The 19,417-nt window shown below is 35.1% G+C and overlaps 2 protein-coding genes across 2 annotated transcripts; one reads left to right on the plus strand and one right to left on the minus strand.

Annotated features, from left to right (window-relative positions):
- The first annotated feature begins 250 nt into the window (after positions 1-250).
- LOC124538128 lies at positions 251-677 on the plus strand. Its single transcript, XM_047115120.1, has one exon. It carries the CDS (start codon positions 376-378, stop codon positions 601-603), a length of 228 nt encoding a protein of 75 aa, XP_046971076.1. The 5' UTR covers positions 251-375; the 3' UTR covers positions 604-677.
- A 603-nt stretch (positions 678-1,280) lies between these two features.
- LOC124539460 (replication factor C subunit 1) lies at positions 1,281-19,159 on the minus strand. The gene is made up of 18 exons (XM_047116860.1): positions 18,983-19,159; positions 17,966-18,064; positions 17,213-17,798; positions 16,657-16,766; positions 16,263-16,391; positions 14,933-15,296; positions 14,137-14,257; positions 13,034-13,161; positions 12,557-12,703; positions 8,584-8,667; positions 7,534-7,682; positions 4,975-5,154; positions 4,335-4,486; positions 3,780-3,888; positions 3,292-3,437; positions 2,722-2,935; positions 2,212-2,373; positions 1,281-1,488 (listed from the first exon to the last, which is right to left on the minus strand). Exons 1-18 carry the CDS (start codon positions 18,989-18,991, stop codon positions 1,342-1,344), a joined length of 3,036 nt encoding a protein of 1,011 aa, XP_046972816.1. The 5' UTR covers positions 18,992-19,159; the 3' UTR covers positions 1,281-1,341.
- Between the last annotated feature and the right edge of the window lie 258 nt (positions 19,160-19,417).

Below are 19,417 nucleotides of genomic sequence, written 5' to 3' on the forward strand. Positions count from 1 at the left end.
AATATTTTTAAATAAAACGTCACTCGTAGACTTAGTCAATATTACCCTGGCTGGATGAATCTTGCCAATTGAATATAATATTTATTTTATAAAAGATATTGAATCGTTTTTCTAAAGCATAACATCAGGTATTTTAGTCAGGGTAAAATGAAATTAAAATATAAAAAATACTACCTTTGTAAGTCCTTTAATTATCCACATTTATAGACAAAATTGTTTTTTTTTTTTAATACTAAGCAGAAGCAGTAACACCACTATATGTCAACCGAAGTGACATTGACTTTAGCAAAATCAGGTCTATTTTGACCATTGGCCTTATTTTCCGTGATATTGTTAATAAAATATCATACGAACGATAAATAAAGAAGATAAATAATGGCGGTCCCGGCGACAAGACGAACAATTGGGCAACTATTACAACAAGCATGGACTGAGATCCCTGAGATTGTAGCTACCACTGGCATGGGTCTTATTGGTATCGCACTGGGCGGTATTGCTGTTCGTAATTACTACCAAAATGATGGAGACAATCGAAGATATAAGAAAGTCTACGTTATTATGAGACCCGACGACCCCAGAGTTGCTAAAATCCGTAAGGACTAAGAAATAAACATGATAGTTAAGTTCTGTGAATATCTAGTTGCAATTATGTAATAATAAATCAGTTTTGTCATTAACTTTTGTCTCGTTTACCCCTATCTGCTAAACCTTGCATTTACAGACATGTTTCATATATATTTATAAAAATAATACATTAACAACCAGATAAAATTAAATTAATTAGTAATAAATAACATTAGAATATAATGAAAAATATTTAGGAAGAGAAGGAATATACCACCAACCCGCATTGGAAGAGCGTGGTGGAATATGTTCCAAACCTTCTGCTCTAAGGGAGAGGAGGCCTTTAGCCCAGCAGTGGGAATTTACAGGCTGTTGTTGTTCTTGAAGGAATATAAATAAAATATAGGAATTTGTGATAGTACTTTTGTTAGTGTATTACTTTCCTAAGTTTATTCACAGTTGGCAGACAAGTTGCTTGATAAAAATCATCAAATCCATCAAATAATGTAGAAGTTGGAAAAGCACAAACTTTATCAACTATAACTTAACTAACAAGGTAAATGTTATTAAAAATTAAGCAATAAGTAAATTTACCTTACGTTTTTACCATTAAATTGATCAAACTTGTATATTCAAAATCTCCCATCAATGGTTTACAAATGTTGTTTTTTAAATAGAACTAACTAAGCTATTAAAGGAGGTAAGTAAATATTCAGTTAAAAAAAAAACATTTATTTAAAATTACAACAAGATTGGTGAACATGTGAATACTGAACATTATTTCTTTTTTTTCGGGCTCTTCTTTGTAGTTTTCGGAGCACTCTTTTTTTCTTTTGTACCTTTAACGGGGCTGGATTTATCAGATTGTTTACCTTTCCCTTTTTTACTATTGCTGGGTTTCTCCACATCTTTAGTCTTCTTTTTCTAAAAAGGAATAGATACAGAGCATTGCTTAGAATTTCGTAAATATCAATAAAATTAAGAAATTATATTATATTAATAATATTATTAATTTAATTATAACAATATTAAATTCTTCATTTATTATTTTAAGCGTAAACAAATTTAACATAACACAACATTACAGATTTTACTTTTATTGAGTACTGAGCATCATATTTTAGTAAACAGTTTCATTAGAGGTATATTGCTGTTAGTTTAAATTCTGGCGGTTGGGTGGTTGGCGGCAAGCAAACAGGGTTGATCTGCCGTCATGGTACAAAAAGATACATCTAGTTATGTGACGAAATTATATTTTTTTTCAATATAAATTGTACAAAAATATGAACATTAAGATTTATTACAATTATTTGTGTTTGATAGTAATTAACTTTTCATTATTACTTATTATTAATTGAGATGACATCATTGGTCAAGATGTTAAATAATAATCTACGGATCTGTGAATTGTGGCACTGGGATCTGTGAATTGTAACGAGAAACTCGCAACTCACCCAGAGTTGCGAGTTTCTCGTTACAGAATAGCCTTACAGTTTATCGTAAATACTCGCGCCATTGAATATAATAACAAATTATAATTATATCTTATTAATAGTGGATAATCAAACCATTATTTCGCAAAGTATTTTAGACACCCTGCAGGCCATTAAGAGAGACAAACTTAAGATGGTATGTGAGGTAACTTACTTTAATTAATGTATCATTCTCAGGATCACTGTCTATTGGATCATCTTCATAGTCTTCTTGGGAATTTTCGTTGTCTTGTGCTCGCCCTTTCTTTACAGCGGCCGGGGCGTACGGCAATGCTGTGGCCTTTTTATTGTATGTACGCGTCATTGCTGCTTTTACCTATCACAATTAATAAATATATGAATTATAATGATATGAAAATGTTCCACAACTACCTGTACTTGAAAAAATGTATATTTTTTTTTTGTCGTTGTGATGTTTTTTTCCTATAAATGTCAAATTATGTATCTCATAGTAATGAGATAAATAAGTAATGGGTAAATAACTATTATTAAAGGCAGTATGAAGGGGTTAGTGGATAGGTCTTCGAGTAGAAGTTATACATATAATATATTTGTATGTTGTGTAATTTGTCAAAATTTAATATACTGAACACACTGATTACATATTTTTCTTAAGGAATGTATTTAGTAGATAAAAAAAATCAAACTGTGTATCAGTGCTTACCTTAGTCTCAATCATATTAATGGGATTTCTTTGGCCCGGCCATAAAGATAGCTCAACCAACGAGTCCAAATCTTCTCTCAGCAGATGGTAAGACTCCAGCACTTCCATAGACTTATCGATGCCTTCTAACTTTTCCTTGATCAATGGAGTCGCCACTGCGTCTCGGAGATAGTACGCGTAGTCGAGGAAGATTGAGGATTTTGAACCTGACGTACTGTGGAATTATGTGGAGTTAGTACAACAATGTCTCATTGTTATTTTTAACCGTGCAGTGGCGGAGAAAGACTTCTATTTACTGCTTCTTTCTCTGTAATAGGCGTCGCAAGAGGCCACTAAGGATAATCTAAGCAATCATCTGCTCATCTCAGTCAAGTCTACGTGTGCCTCAACAGAACCCACAATGGTGATTTGCATACAAATCGATTGCTTGAACATCTTAGTCGAGTGAAAGCCAAGAGCCAAAATACTATCCAGCCTATAACTATAAAAACAAAACTATGATTACATTACACGTAAAGATTTAATAAAAAAAAAACTAAAAAAAGGACTTGTTAGTAGGTAATAAGTTACCTTAGTCTGGTGTGCGCGTGTATTTCCTGGCAGAGTCGATGCATTTTGTTCTTTCTCGAGTTTTTCCCGAGCCACGATGGAAACTGTATCTGCGACGATAAGTTACCTTCCAGAACTGATCCTGGTATCACGCTGCTGTACATTGCCTGCAAAGAAATTATTTATGTAGTTTTATTAATGTGCTATTAGATACTAGTTTGGATGGCTAAAAATTTCAAAGTAACAAGTCTTGAATGTTCCACGATGAGTGGACAAGGTTAGGATCTTCTCCCACGAAGATGTTTCAGTGCTGGTTTCAGGATATAAACGGTTGAATGTCATAAGACAACTAATACTAGTTACGTTACGATGTTTACTTACACCGCTGGAGATACAATTTAAAAAAATTGGCATGTATAAAAATAATTATTTTTAGTTTCCATCTTCTATTAATATTAATGGGTTCTGTTAACTGGATTCACTCGTCATTTGGTGAAATATTTCCATACCTGCAATGGCAGCAAACTCCAGGCCTGTTGGCCGCGTATTTTAGCCTCGACCATATCACCGATGCTTATACTGTCGGCCGCTTTGCTTATTCGCTCCAAGATTTCATGCCTGCGAAAAAATGAGTATGATATTATTTTGTATGTAAACTCATATTAGACTTTCTCCGTTAAATAATTTCCCAATCCGAAATTGTGTGCAGGTCAATTTAGATAGACCTTCTAAATAATCGATCTTCCAGTTCATAATCAATATGTTTGTGTACAAGTTTGCCATTGTAAGTGGCAACACAGGCACAAGGATTATGAATACATAGATTTGGCGATATGACGATTTAAATTTTTTATGCCTTCAACGTCTATGGGTGTAGATTATCCTTACTGTGTATTTTATTTGCTTATATTAAATAAGTTAAGAGCTCGATTTCACCCATAGACATAAAAAATTGGTGACGTCATCAATGAGTCACTAACCTTTGGAAGTGAAATGCTGTAACTATTATACTGATAATAGTGATAATATCTTCAAACTATAACACAAGAATAGTGACTCCATACTTGGGACAGTGCGGGTGCACGTTCAAGTAGTTCTCCTGCACGAAGAGCGGCGCGATGCTGTAGTCGCTGAAGAACAGGTCGCTCTTGTCGTGGATGCTCATTGTCTTGTGCTCCTCGGCACTGAACACCTTGCGGATCGCCTCCCAGGGCCCCTGTACCATAAACAATATATATATATTATTTTGAAATTCAATGATACTCCGTAATTTTCAAATTTCTTTAATTAACACGTTTGACTAAAATTCTAGAAGCTGTACCAATTTCCTATTTCAATTAATTTATATTTTCTCATCTGACAAATTTAGCAACACCATACAGCAATATATATTACTAACATCTCTATTGGTAGCAATGCTATTTGTAAGTCGCCGCAATCAGCACAAAAGAGGTGCTCCTCATCAGTGATTGAGAACATTATAAAATTTTCAATACGGTAACGTCCACTTTTTTACCATGACTCTGTAACCGTCCGCAGCATAATTATGGTAGCTAATGCGATGTGTCAAAGATGGTAAAGGGGGGCCCTCACGATGCGGACGTCGGTGGCGGCGGCGGGGGGGGCGGGGGCGGCGGGGTCGGCTCCTTAACAGCCAGAAGCTAATGTGGTGTATCAAAGCAATGTCAATAGTGGCGCCCTCACGATGCGGACGTCGGTGGCGGCGGCGGGGTGCGCGGGGGCAGCGGGGGCGGGCGCGCAGGCCAGCAGCGCGAGGCGGTGCAGCGTCTGGCGCACGTCTTGGCGCGCTGATGCGATGAGCTGCGTCAGCGCGTCGCCCGGCAGCTTGAGGCCCTCGCGGAAGCACACCGACATCATCGCCGCCTGCGGGACGATTGAGCAACACATCACTAAGGATTCTATTGTAGAAGAACTTTTAGACGCTCATTTGATCAACTCATCACTAAGGATTCCATTGAACTTTAAATAGAACTCTTTACAAATATGTCGTCATCTTCGATAGAGGACTTCTACGGCCAATTATACGCATCGCATGCACCTCGACCTGATCCCGAAAATGAGGATTCTAGAGCTACATTAACACGCCATTTCTCAGAAGACCTGCCTGAAGTCAGTATTGGCGAAATCGAGATTGCTCTTAAACAGCTTAAAAATGGAAAAGCCCCTGGAGAGGACGGTATTACTATAGAGTTATTAAAAGCAGGAGGTAATCCGGTACTCAAGGAACTCCAAAAGCTTTTTAACTCTGTCTTCTTCGAAGGGAGAACTCCGGAGGCGTGGAGTAGGAGTGTGGTCGTCCTGTTCTTCAAAAAGGGAGACAAAACCCTGCTGAAGAACTATCGTCCCATATCCCTACTGAGTCACGTCTACAAGCTGTTTTCAAGAGTGATCACGAACCGTCTTGCGCGAAGATTCGACGAATTCCAACCCCCAGAACAGGCCGGGTTTCGGACCGGATACGCCACCATAGACCACATCCACACAGTGCGGCAGATTATACAGAAGTCCCAAGAGTATAATCGGCCCCTGTGTCTTGCATTCGTGGACTATGAGAAGGCCTTTGACTCGGTTGAAATCTGGGCTGTTCTGGAGTCCCTGCAGCGTTGCCAAGTTGATTGGCGATATATCCAAGTGATGAGATGTCTCTACGAAGCCGCCACCATGTCCGTCCGAGTACAGAATCAGCAAACAAATCCCATACCATTGCATCGAGGAGTGAGACAAGGGGACGTTATTTCCCCCAAATTGTTCACTAATGCAATGGAGGATATGTTCAAGACGCTGAACTGGAAAGGACGTGGCATCAACATCAATGGCGAATACATCTCTCACTTGAGATTTGCGGACGACATCGTCATCGTAGCAGAAACGCTGCAGGACCTACAACAAATGCTGAACGATCTGGCTGAGTCTTCTATGCGTATCGGCCTACGGATGAACTTGGATAAAACCAAGGTCATGTTCAATGAACATGTTCTACCGGAACCGATTGCGATACACGGTACCGTCCTCGAAGTTGTTCAAAAATATGTCTACCTTGGGCAGACTCTGCGATTTGGTAGAAACAACCTTGAGGACGAGGTGAATAGAAGAATTCAGCTAGGTTGGGCAGCGTTTGGAAAATTACGTCGAATCTTTACATCGTCGATCCCACAGTGCCTTAAGACGAAAGTCTTCAACCAGTGCGTCCTACCCGTCATGACATACGGAGCCGAAACGTGGACACTCACGGCAAGGCTGGTCCACCAGTTTAAAGTCGCTCAGCGTGCTATAGAAAGGGCTATGCTCGGCGTTTCTCTGCGGGATCGCATCAGAAATGAGGCGATCCGCCAGAGAACCAAAGTCATCGACATAGCCCACCGGATTAGTAAGCTGAAGTGGCAGTGGGCTGGCCATATTTGCCGCAGAACCGATAACCGTTGTGGGAAACGTGTTCTAGAGTGGAGACCGCGTCTCGGCAAACGTAGTGTAGGACGTCCTCGGGCACGGTGGAGTGACGACTTACGCAAGACGGCGGGCAGGAACTGGATGCGAGTAGCCCAAGAACGATCTCAGTGGCGTGCAATTGGAGAGGCCTATGTCCAGCAGTGGACGGAAATGGGCTGATGGATTGGATTGATTGATTCGATAAAAAAAATTATGGAGACAAATTTCACTGAAGGAATTTAAATATCTCAATTTGTTTTGACAACACTACTTTATTACTACTAAGTACAAAGCAGGTCCTGATGTATTGAGAGCCGATGAAATCATTCAGGTTCCACTATCATTTCAAAAATATATTTTTACCAATTCAAGCATTTACGAAATCAAATCAAATCTTAGGGAAAACATGCATATTGTACTAACATTTTTGGGGTTGTTTTAAATAGCACTAGTATTATGTACTGTTAGCATATTTATTTTAATATGATCATTTTTTATTGTTTTAATGTATTAAAGTATTATCAGCATAAATAATTCGATTTAAATAGTTGTTACAATTTGCGTTGATTGTCAACATCCGGTTTAGACTAAATTGTTTTTTAAAATAGATCGAAACCGGATGTTGCTACAGTCGAAGGAGGGGCGTGTAAACATTAAATACTAGGAGTAAGCCTAGAAATGGTCATTCTTACTTCAATCGTCGAATTGGGAGGATCGAGCAAAATAATCAATCTTGTATCAGTTTTGATTGTGAACCACTTCAGGAGAGATAAAGTATTGATTGTGAGGAGAATTTTTATATTATACCAACAGTACCTTAATCTGGTCGGCTCTGGGGTGGCAGAACCGCAGGTCGTAGCAGTAGTTGACGAGCGTGCGCATCTTCTCGCTGTTCCTGTCGTTGCACATGCACACGATCGGCACCGACGTCGACTTTATCAACGATATCAGCTCTTGCAGGCCACCTTCGATGTGCAAAAGGAGATTATTGATATAATCACATTTTAAACTAACAGCACAGTTTAAGTTACACACAGATTCCCTTAAGTTAATCCCTAATATTATATTTGGGACAAATGGAAATATAGAGGATACAAATTAGACAATACTAGTGGCCCGTCCCGCTTTTCTACTGGAAATAAGATTTTTTTTAATATTGTTAATCTTTATCTTTATTTATCTAATAATATCTTTATTGTTGAAATGAAAACTCCCTCGCGATTTGATTTTTTCCGCCATGTTTAACAATTGTCGTTCTATTTCAACCTATTTACACGAAAACCTTAACAAATTATGTATCTAAACTTTAATCATAAACTTTGTTTTATAGTATGTAGTAATAAGCATATAACAATTTAAAATAAGAATACTATCAATTTAGTATTGAACTCAGTTCAGCATCTTTTTTATCATGACGTATATCTGTGGAGTTCTTATGCATTAAACCCATTGCGATAGCCGTCTTTAGTAAAGATTGGAGATCGTGTATATAAAGCACCCGCGTTTCCCCCGAGATGGCCCAGTGGTTAGAACGCGTGCATCTTAACCGATGATTACGGGTTCAAACCCGCTTGCCTGGGTGTGTGTACCACTGATTCATGTGCTTAATTTGTCTTTATAATTCATCTCGTACTCAGCGGTGAAGGAAAATTTCAAAGAAATTCTGCCGCATGTGTATTCCACGAACCCGCATTGGAACAGCGTAGTGGAATATGTTACAAACCTTCTCCTCAAAGGGAGAGGAGACCTTTAGCCCAGCAGTGGGAATTTACAGGCTGTTGTTGTTGATGTTGTTTCCCCCGAGCTGTGCTCGTATCTCAGCACAGATTACGCCCTTATCAAATAGGTCCATATGAAGTGTATTACCTCTATCTTCATTTCCAGCCATACCATCGACTTCGTCCATGACCAGTACATGTTTCTTCGACACGGCGCCCTTGCCCGCATTGCCTGTATTTCAAATTAATTTAGCCTCATATCTACCTTATTAACATTATTAATTATATTTTCAGCTTTTAAAAAAAACGTTAAAAACTATTACCTAAATAATAATTTATACGACTTCAGTTAATTACCTTTATATAACATTTATTATGTAATTTTAGGTATTTTTATATCTTAAGTATGTATTAGTTTATAATAGAGATATATAATGCGCCCTCTTACTTAAATATTATGCATCAAAATATACAGGGCATAGGTGGCAAAGATCATGAAATAGAATTATTTTCGGAGTGTTTATAACACTCCGAAAATAATTCTATTTCATTCTATACATGTATTTTGTTTCACAGAACATTGGGTTAAAAAATTTGACATATTTAATATTTCAAACTTTAAACTGTCAAGTGCGTTCGTAAGAGGGAGTGCTATTCGTGGTACCTCATTAATATTAGTACGGAATGATATCGTTTGTAAATCTCGAAAAGATATTTTGGCCCTCTCTATCGAACGTACTATCGAACTATCCTGCGTGGAATTTCCACAGTACATTATAGTCTGCGTGTACCGGCCCCCATCGGGAGATTATTATTTGTTTGAAACCACTATGGAGGACATTCTTAAAAAGCTATGTAAAACTAATAAATATATAATTGTATGTGGGGACTTTAACGTCGACTTACTTAAAGAAACTACGTTAAGTGTTCGTTTGGTCGCCTTGTTTATGTCATTTAATTTAACTCATAGAGTTAATGAACCGACGCGAATAACCGACGGCACTTCTACGTGTATTGATAATGTGTTCTGTGACTGTGAAATATATGAAGTATCAATTATAAATAATTTAACTTCTGACCATTGTGGTCAGAAGTTTTCATTAAAACACAAAGAAATAAATCATTTAAAAAAAATAACATACAGGCCAATAACGGCTAACAAATTACATTGTTTTAAAGATATTGTGGCGTATAAATTGTCTAGATCTTACGACACAGGATCTAAATGAGCTTTATAATTCATTTTTTGAAGTAATACTAAAAGAATTTAACAATATATTTAAAATGAAATCATGTTATAGTAACACAAAATTAAAGTTTAGTGACTGGGCTACTGTTGGTATTTATAAAAGTAGAAATAAATTATACGACTTATATGATATGAGGCGGTGGAATCGAAGCGTAGCCTTTTTAGAATACGTCATTAAATATTCCAAAATTTTTAAAACAGTATGCATTTCTGCTAAGTCCTTATATTTAAAGAAAAAAATCCTGAATTCTGATAATAGAATTAAAGCCACATGGGATGTTATTAGTAGTGTTAGTGGAAAACCCAAAAAGGAAATGATACCAATAGAATTGAACAGAGGTAGTAGATACACGAGTTCTGAATTAGAGGTTGCTAATTTATTTGAATCATTTTTTGATAAAGTACCCCATAAAATAACATTTCATTTAAAATCATCTACATCAAATGCAGCTAGGTTATTAAATAATAGTGTTTCTAAATGCGTTATTGATTTTTCATTTGAAACGGTTTCTGCAATAGATGTCATAAAAGTATTTAAAACTGTAAATATTAAAAAAACTAACGACATATGGGGCATTTCGGTAAAATTTTTTAATAACATCATATACGATATTGCTCCGTATATAGCAGTAATTTTTAACAAGAGTTTGGACACGGGTTCATTTCCTAACTTGTTAAAATGTAGTAAAGTTTTACCACTTTTTAAAACTGGAAACAGAAGCGATCCCGGTAATTACAGGCCTATTTCAATACTCCCATCCTTAAGTAAAATTTTCGAAAAAAATATTTTAAATCAACTTCTCGTCCATTTCGGTACAAATGCTATTTTTCATGGTGAGCAATTCGGTTTTAGAAGAGGTCGCTCGACAACTGATGCGGGAATTGCGCTTCTCAAACATATTTACGATGCTTGGGAGAAATCACAGAACGCTATTGGAGTATTCTGTGATTTATCTAAAGCATTCGATTGTGTAGAACACGAAACGCTTCTTTATAAGCTCAAATATTACGGTGTTAAAGGTAAAGCTCTTGATCTCATCGCTTCATATTTAAGTCAAAGAATCCAGCAAGTTTTCATTAATGGAATAAAGTCTTCTGGATCTACGTTAAAATGGGAGTTCCACAAGGTTCAATTTTGGGTCCCTTTCTATTCCTAGTATATATAAATGATCTTCCTTTCTATGTTAAGGGTATTTGTGATATAGTGTTGTTTGCTGACGATACTTTGATTTTTAAGGTTGACAGGAAAAAAAATGACTATGACGATGTGAACGGTGCATTATCACAGATACACAATTGGTTTACGGTAAATAATTTAGTTTTGAATGCTCAAAAAACAAAATGTGTAGTTTTTACCCTACCTAATGTTAGCAAGCAAAATTATAATATATCTTTAAATGGTGACCGTATTGAAGTAGCTGATACTACGGTGTTTTTAGGAATAGAATTGGATTTCAGACTTCAGTGGACTTCTCATTTATCATCCCTAACAGGAAGACTCAGCTTCGCAACATACGCGGTTAGAAAAGTTAGACAACTAACTGATATTGATACCGCTCGTTTAGTTTATTTTGGTTATTTTCACAGTATTATGTCATATGGCATATTACTTTGGGGTAACGCTGCAGATATTGAATCTGTCTTTATTTTACAAAAGAGAGCAATTCGGTTTATTTATAATCTTGGAGCTAGAGACTCTCTTCGGGATGTTTTTAACAGAGTAGGAATACTTACTGTTGCGTCGCAATATATTTACAACAATATCATGTATATTCACAGTAACATTGATCACTTTGATAAAATCAGTGATAATCATTGTATATGCACTAGAAGTAAGGATAAACTTATAACGCCAAGTTTCCGACACCGCAAAGTCAATAGATCCTTCTTGGGGCAAGGTATCCGTTTCTATAATAAAATTCCGCAGAAATTTTTAACTTTGCCGTTTAGTAAATTCAAATCGTTTGTTAAAAATACATTGGTAGAAAAAGCATACTATTCGATACAAGATTTTGTAGATGATAAAAAAGCGTGGAGTTAATACCTGTTGACTTCCAAGCAGGATACATTAATTTAAATAATTGTATTTAATTAACATGACGTTGTATTTTTTAAATGTTAAAAAAGAGTAACTACTGAGTTTCTTGCCGGTTCTTCTCGGTAGAATCTACTTTCCGAACCGGTGGTAGCTTCACTTAATTGTAAAATGACGATTCAAAAGTGCTTATAAAAGCCTACTTGAATAAAGTTTATTTTGATTTTGATTTTTTATTATTTATACACAATATTTATATATGTAGTAAGTATAAGTATTAGTGTGTAAATATTTGTATGTAACTGCTCCGCCTACGCCGATGGTTTTAAAAATCTCTCTCTGATTGGGTTGTCAGGAAAAGATAGCTAATTAGCCATAAGTCCGCCCGTTGTACAACACTTTTAATCTAAATTTTTTTACATTCTATTTTACGTTTTTGTATGTTAATAATTTAGTGATTCTTTCTTTTTTTTGTTTTTGTTTGTAGTGTGCAATAAAGTAAAATTAATTCATTCATTCATTATAACAGTGAATAATGGTGCCAATGGTTTGATCACGGGAACGTCAACTGCGGCGAGGTTCAATCAAATTTCATGTGCATATTTCCACTAGTGCTCAAGAACGATAACATCTAGACAGAACCTACATGTGTCTGTTTAAATTCTGGCAAATGCAACAGAGTATATATCTTCTCAAAAAGACATCTTAGTCTTGCAGCATTCAGATTTGTACGTGAGAGACTTATGTATTTTAGATTTAACCAATAATTTGCCGACATTTAATATAACTAAAAGAGTAATATATAAAAAATAATACATGTCAGTTATAACAAGTTACCTTTAGCATAACCAGAGAGGGAGGTGGACGTCAGCAGTTCCGATATCTGCTCCTTGATGAGATTCTTGCTCCTCGTGTCCGAGGCGTTGAACTCGACCACGTCGTAGCCCAACTCTTTGCAAACGAGCGACACCGTCGTTGTCTTGCCTGTATTGAAATTCAAATTTCTTTATACTAGTATTATTAATTTTATATGTTGAATACCAAAGGTGTACTATAATTTATAAATCCACTATATCAAGAGAAAACATAAAAATTTAGTGAAAAAGAAATTCGTGTATGAGTTGATAAAAAAACGTCCAGTTTAACCAATCAGAAGTATCATTCTAATTGGTCATCTTAATGTTATTGTAAATTCGGTACTTTTTTTGTAGACGGTCAAATTGATTTTTGATAGTGGAACTCTTTTCTCCTTTTATCTTTTTAAACTTAAATAAACAACAGTTACTCTTGTTAATAAACTTGGAAATAACTTACCAACACCGGGCGGTCCGGATAACAAGGCAGCTTTATAGTAAGCGCCGTCGTCATTTTTCACCCACGGGTTTGGCTTAGGCAGCTTTGCCTTCCTATTTGCGTACCATTTTGTCAACCACCTCAGTAACCTGCGAACGGAACGAAACAAATAGGCTATTTGACTGGTTTTTAAAATCCATTTTATATTATTTAGTAGAAGTTAAGGAACCCAGTAAAAGTTGAGTTTTTTATTTCTAGTAGACATTTGCCGAAAAATATCATATTAAAAATTCCATATTTAAATAGCGCGCAAAAACGCTACTTGGACAATATGGCACTGCCATGGGGTCGGTGACGTCACTTTCTTGTATTTTAATCTGTGTTACATATAGTAGAAAAGCGAAGTTTACAAGAAAGTGACTTCATCATAGGCCCGGCCAAACAGGAGCGTTTTGTGTCACGTGACAAACACATAATATACACTGATTACAATAATTCACAATTTATTTTTCGCCTTGTCAAATAGCCTATTACACTTTACTCGACTAGGCTCTTACTAAGAGAGAGCTATGCACACCTTCTCCCTCCGCCTCAATAGGCGCCGCAGGGACCAGGGGGGTCTCAGTACCCCGGGAATCCCCCCCTAGGTGTTGGACGCCCGTATAGGCGGGCCGACCTTCAGGGCGTCACGGTAGAATGCGTAAGCGATCCCGTGGCGTCCGCCGAAAGACGGGAAATTACCGCTGGTTTTTTAGTGGGTAAACGCGTTTGACCTGGGCGCACTCGGCGTCCAGGAAACCAGGGAGTCCCACACACCCCCCCCCACTTTATATCACGTGGGGGAAGCGCGTAATGCGTTTTGCCAGCGAAAAAAAAAGGCTCTTACTAAGTGTGAGCAGTGTGAGAAGTGTCTACTGAGAAGCATTGATACAAACTAGTTATATCTACAACCTACTTCAGTGGAAGAAGTTTTCCATGTCATTTGTCATAAGCGTCGGTATATTTATTTTAATTTTACTTTGAAACCTTCGAGAACTACCTCGACATTATTCAAAATTTTATTTTGTTAAGTATACAAAGAGCAAATACAAATAAAAAAAAATAATAATAAATAATTTCCATACCTACTAGCATTGCTGGCTTCCCCGTGCTGCCCTATAATCTGTTTCAAATTCTGAGGCTTGTATTTATCAACCCACATTAGCGCTGAATTGTCAATAGAATTGCTCGGTTTTTTAATTTCACCTGAGAAATATTTTCGTTATTAATTACAAAACAACTGATGTCACATATTGTGTATCCTGTATAATATATTTATTACTAGTAGTCGCTCGCAGCTTTGCTCGCATTTTAGGGTGTTGGTTGTCATCTGTTAGGTAAAAAAAATTAGTCTATGTCGTTTCTGGGAGGTCGAGTTTGCTTCATACCAAATTTCATCAAATTTGGTTCAGTGCTTTGGTTGTGAAAGAGCTTCAGCCAGACAGAGTTACTTTCACATCTATAATAATAATATAAAAGTAAAGTAACAGCCTGTAAATTTCCCACTGCTGAGATAAGGCCTCCTCTTCCATTAAGGAGAGGGTTTGAAACATATTCCACCACGCTGTACAAATGCGGGTTGGTGGGAGCTCATGTGGCAGAATTTCAATGAAATTAGACACATGCAGGTTTCCTCACGATGTTTTCCTTCACCGCCGAGCACGAGATGAATTATAAACACAAATTAAGCACATTTATATATAGTGGTGCTTTCCTGGATTTGGACCCGCAATCATCGGTTATGATGCACGCGTTCTAACCACTTGGCCATCTCTATAGATTAAAACATAACCTCCAATTGAAACAAAATATGATAGATTATTTCTACTAGTATGTAGAAAGAACTTGATAACACATTGTACAATAATTAAATTCACATACCATTATCTTTACTTTCTGATTTAACCGACACTTTGATATCTTCAGATTTCACTTTATCATTCTTATTCTTACTTATTGGAGTAACAGCTTCCTTCTTAATATCACTAACAATTACTTGATTATCCTTTTCTTTTTTTACCGGAGTCTTCTTGATTGTGGCACTCGATTCATTTTTGTTATCATTCGATTTTTTAATCTTCTTATCGTCATTTTGCTCCTTCTTTACTTCTTTAGAATGTTTCTTTGCTGTTGAATCCTTCAGCATTGCTAGGAATTCGTCTTCACTTAGAATCTTGATGCCCAGGTCCTGTGCTTTGGCCAACTTCGCTGGACCGGCGTCTTCGCCTGCCAAGACATGTGTAACCTAAAATGAAAGCGAGTGAAATCAGAAGATTTTGTCGTAAAATCTAGCGGAAAAGTCATACGAACCATTGAAAAGTACATTGATTAAATTTAGGAGTTGAGAAGCGGTTTGTGTTAATGATTACAATTTATTAGACCTGTAGCCTTTAATTCCAGCCTAAGCTAATTATATTGTCTACTTCAAGAAAAACTAAGAAGGAAAAGTCAGATCACGCTTTATCAACAAATTCAAATTCTTTCGTAGAAAAACTCGAAGAGCAGACTAAAAAAAATTGTGTTTAATTTTCATGCTATTTAAAAGAAGATTCGAAAAGAACTAAGTCATCACCATACGACATGCACCATATTATCTTTTTACATAAATCTGTTTAACAATCGGCAAGTAACAGGCAAGTTATGAAGGCAAGTTTGTGCATGTACACTTTCCGCCGAATGACAAGCCAGGGTCCAATAGACAAGCTAGACTGGCGGACCAATCGCGTGCCGCCACGGCGCCCCCCGCTCCCCTATTGAAAGAGACCTAAAAGGGTACTACTGCGCAGGTCCGGGTTTTGCTCACAAAACATGCCGCTTATTACTACTTATTACATCTGTAATATATTCGTCTTTCAACAATTCATTTAAAATAATTTCCACTTTTTCTATACACATATTCAGTGGAAAATTTACAGTTCTCCAACTCATCCACAATTTTTTATAGCTCAACAAGCATTAATATACTTCATCAAATCAAATCAAAATAAATTTTATTCAAGTGGGCTTTTACAAGCACTTTTGAATCCACCACCACCGGTTCGGAAAGTAGATTCTACCGAGAAGAACCGACAAGAAACTCAGTAGATACTCTTTATCAACATTTAAAAAATACAGTCAAGTTAGTTAAAACAATTATTTAAATTAATATATATTGCCTGGAAGTCAACAGGTCAACATTATAGGCATTTTCCTATGTAACAAATATAATGACCTTTTTACTGATACCACTTTTGATAGTGCCGCCGTATTTCGTGATGGCTTCAATTACTTCATCTCGTTCAAATGAGTCCAAAACACCAGTCAGTATGAATGCACAATCTTTCAAACAATCTGGTGAACCCTGAAATTTAATAATAATACGATTAATTTAAAAAGACTCCCTATTTAAATATGACTTGATGGGATTATTTTTTAGAAAGGCATGTAAATATATATGCTATATTAAATATTATTAAACAAAATAACATAAACAATTTCACAGCTCATACAAACATGTTATACATATTTAAAAATTATAATAATAAAACTTTTTAGCAATGTTTTACTTCCTAGGAGTTATTTTATTAAACTCCTCGGTCAAATTCAATGTTAGAAAAATGATTTACCTCTGGCATTTCTTTGGATCCTAAATGCTTTGGTCCTGATCTGTTTAAATATTTCTGATATAAGCCGGCCGAGTATCGTTTTCTTTCATGTCTTTCTTCATCTGTAAGAACTGTATAAAGAAATGTTTATGGAGCTATATATGTTTTTATAGATAAAAGCGAAACCGCAAAATTTCAGAAATTACAACAGTCATAAACTTGAAATTTGGCATGTGGGTTCCTAATAGGAAGTTGACATCTGCTAAGAACGGATTTAATGAAACTCTAGCCCTAAGAGGAGAATGATAGGGTGTCGGAAATTTAAGATTTATAATTTCGTGTGGGTGAAGCCGCAGGTATTAGGCATTAAAATTCTTTGTCCTTCCTAGAAGTTCAAGTTTGCCAATTATCTTACGAGAAAATAAATAGAATTATATAATAGATTTACCATATTTTCATTTTACTTTCACCTTTATTGCTGCTAGTAATATTACTATTAAAATCTTTCCTATCATGACTTAATAGCAAATCTAATTAATTAATATTTGTAAAGGTCAATAAGATATTAAAAACATACCAGATTCATTAAGGCTTTTGTCCATCTTGCGTTTCTTTGATTTGGGCTGGTTTATTTGTTCATTACTGTCATGATGTTCTTCATTGTCAATAAATTCGCTAAAATCCTTTTTTGTTTTCTCTTGTTTTTGGGCTATCGATTCCATTTGACTTTCATCCTCGATATTGCTTCTATCTAATTTTCTTTTGCTTGTCGATGCTTTAGTCTCATTTGTACTTTTTGACTTAACTTTGTTTTCATCAATTGAGTCATGATTTTTAGTAGATTTGTTTTCGATATTTCCTGTTTCATGAATGATTTTATTTACTTTTGGTTCCGGTGATTTTATTTGATTCTCAATTACAACTTCGTCAATTTGTAGCAAGCTCTTTTCAAACTCTTCATCTGAATGAATACCAGTTTCTGTCTTTTTCTTTGATTTCTTAACTAATGGTTCTGTCCTTTTAATTGGTGCACTACCAAATAATTCAGTGGGTTTCACTTCTTTCAATTCAGGCTTTGCAGGTGTTACTTTTTTCTTTTGCGGTGTAAATATTTCTTCATCTGAGTCATCTTTGATTTGACGTCTTTTTCTATTTTGTTTTTTCTAATAAGAATTTCAAATAATTTAAATTATTTTTACATAAAATGACAATGTTATGTTATTTATAAACCTATTATTATGATTCAACATTAATAAACTCAACTTTGTCAGTACACAAGATGAAGTGATATAAAAAAAATATAATATTAGTAAATAGGTGAGTAAATTACCTTTTGAGTGATTTGTACATCTGGTGATTCAGGTATCACATCGCTGTCCTCATCCTTTGTTTTCTTTTCTTTTTTCAATGAAAAAAATGACCTTATATCCTGAAATTTTAATAATCATACATTATTTATTGTAGTTAGATTTGGTCATCACATGTTAAATAAAGAAGAATGGCCTCTATTTTCATCAAATTAGTTCAGCAGTGTGGCCTTAAGCATTAATAAACAGATAGACAGACAAACAGAGGTCATGAAACATATTAACATTTCCTTTTTTCAATATTCATGTACATATTGACATGACATGTGGAAAAGACACAAAATTGCAATAAGAAATATTTTTTTCTTTGAATACTTTCTTTTTATATTATTTTATTAAGAAAACTAATAGTCCATTCGATGATATATATATCACAAAGCTAAAAACAAAACAAAAACAAATATTAACAAGTAAACATAAAGCAAAACAAACTTTTAAGTACATAATATAGTTAGAGGAACTAAACTTTTACTATTTATAGGCATATAAATAGTTACTTTTCTTTCCTATTTAAATAAATATAAATAAGAACAAATAGGTATGACTACATAAATTATGGACCATTCTTATAACATTAATAAAGGCTTAATAAAGGCTATGGTAAGGTTTCTCTCTGAGTGAAGGAATAAAAAGTGTTTTGTATAGTATTGTTATGTTTTGGTATGTTAAAAAGATTATTATATTTTAAGCGAAGATTATTAGTTATAGTTTAAGATTTCATATATCTGAAAAGATAAGGATTCTCTAGACGCAGAGAAGATAAAACAGGTAAATTTTCATAAAGATACAGCATTTCTTTTCTTTTAGTTCTATACGTTTTCGTTGTATTTTATATCTTTTTTAAAGTATCACACTGAAGATTTCTTTTAAATTAATGCCAATTTGAAAGATTATATAGGAAATGTATTGTATGTATTTTGAATAATGTAAATAATAAAATAAAATGTGCGTCAAACACTTGAACAGTACGACGTACTTACCCTAGACATTTTATAGACTATAAATCAACAATTTCTATTCAATTGCATACCACATACACATTTGTTGTGATAATAACGAAAAAATATTATTACAATCAATCCAACTAATACAACGATTTGCGAAAAATGTAACTTTTAAAATTTCGCTACCGCCAAACTGTTAAAATATTCGTTTGACATTGACAATGATAATTATTGACAATCATGTCACTGTGTGGGGTTAAAAATATTTTTTTTAAATTACATACTATAAAATAGGCCATAAGTACATTATCATACTTCTTAATTCTAATTATTACTTCTACTTTAAATACTTTGCTAAAGTTAGTTTATAAAATTCAAAGTTATTAATTATTTAACACAAATAGATACTTCATCTGAATAAAAAGCTTATTTATAGAGGACTTTCATCGATTCATTATAGAAACCTTTAGA

Source organism: Vanessa cardui, chromosome 2 (assembly GCF_905220365.1).
Source record: "Vanessa cardui chromosome 2, ilVanCard2.1, whole genome shotgun sequence".
Taxonomy (NCBI): Eukaryota; Metazoa; Arthropoda; class Insecta; order Lepidoptera; family Nymphalidae; genus Vanessa; species Vanessa cardui.

Bases quoted from the DNA above. Each gene is read 5' to 3' on its own strand.
- LOC124538128 (XM_047115120.1), top strand. From the start codon at position 376: ATGGCGGTCCCGGCGACAAGACGAACAATTGGGCAACTATTACAACAA.
- LOC124539460 (XM_047116860.1), bottom strand. The intron at 7,683-8,583 runs GTAATACACTTC...TGCACATCGAAG, and splicing joins GGCTGGAAATGAAGATAGAG to GTGGCCTGCAAGAGCTGATA. The intron at 5,155-7,533 runs GTACTGTTGGTA...ATCGTCCCGCAG, and splicing joins CCAGAGCCGACCAGATTAAG to GCGGCGATGATGTCGGTGTG.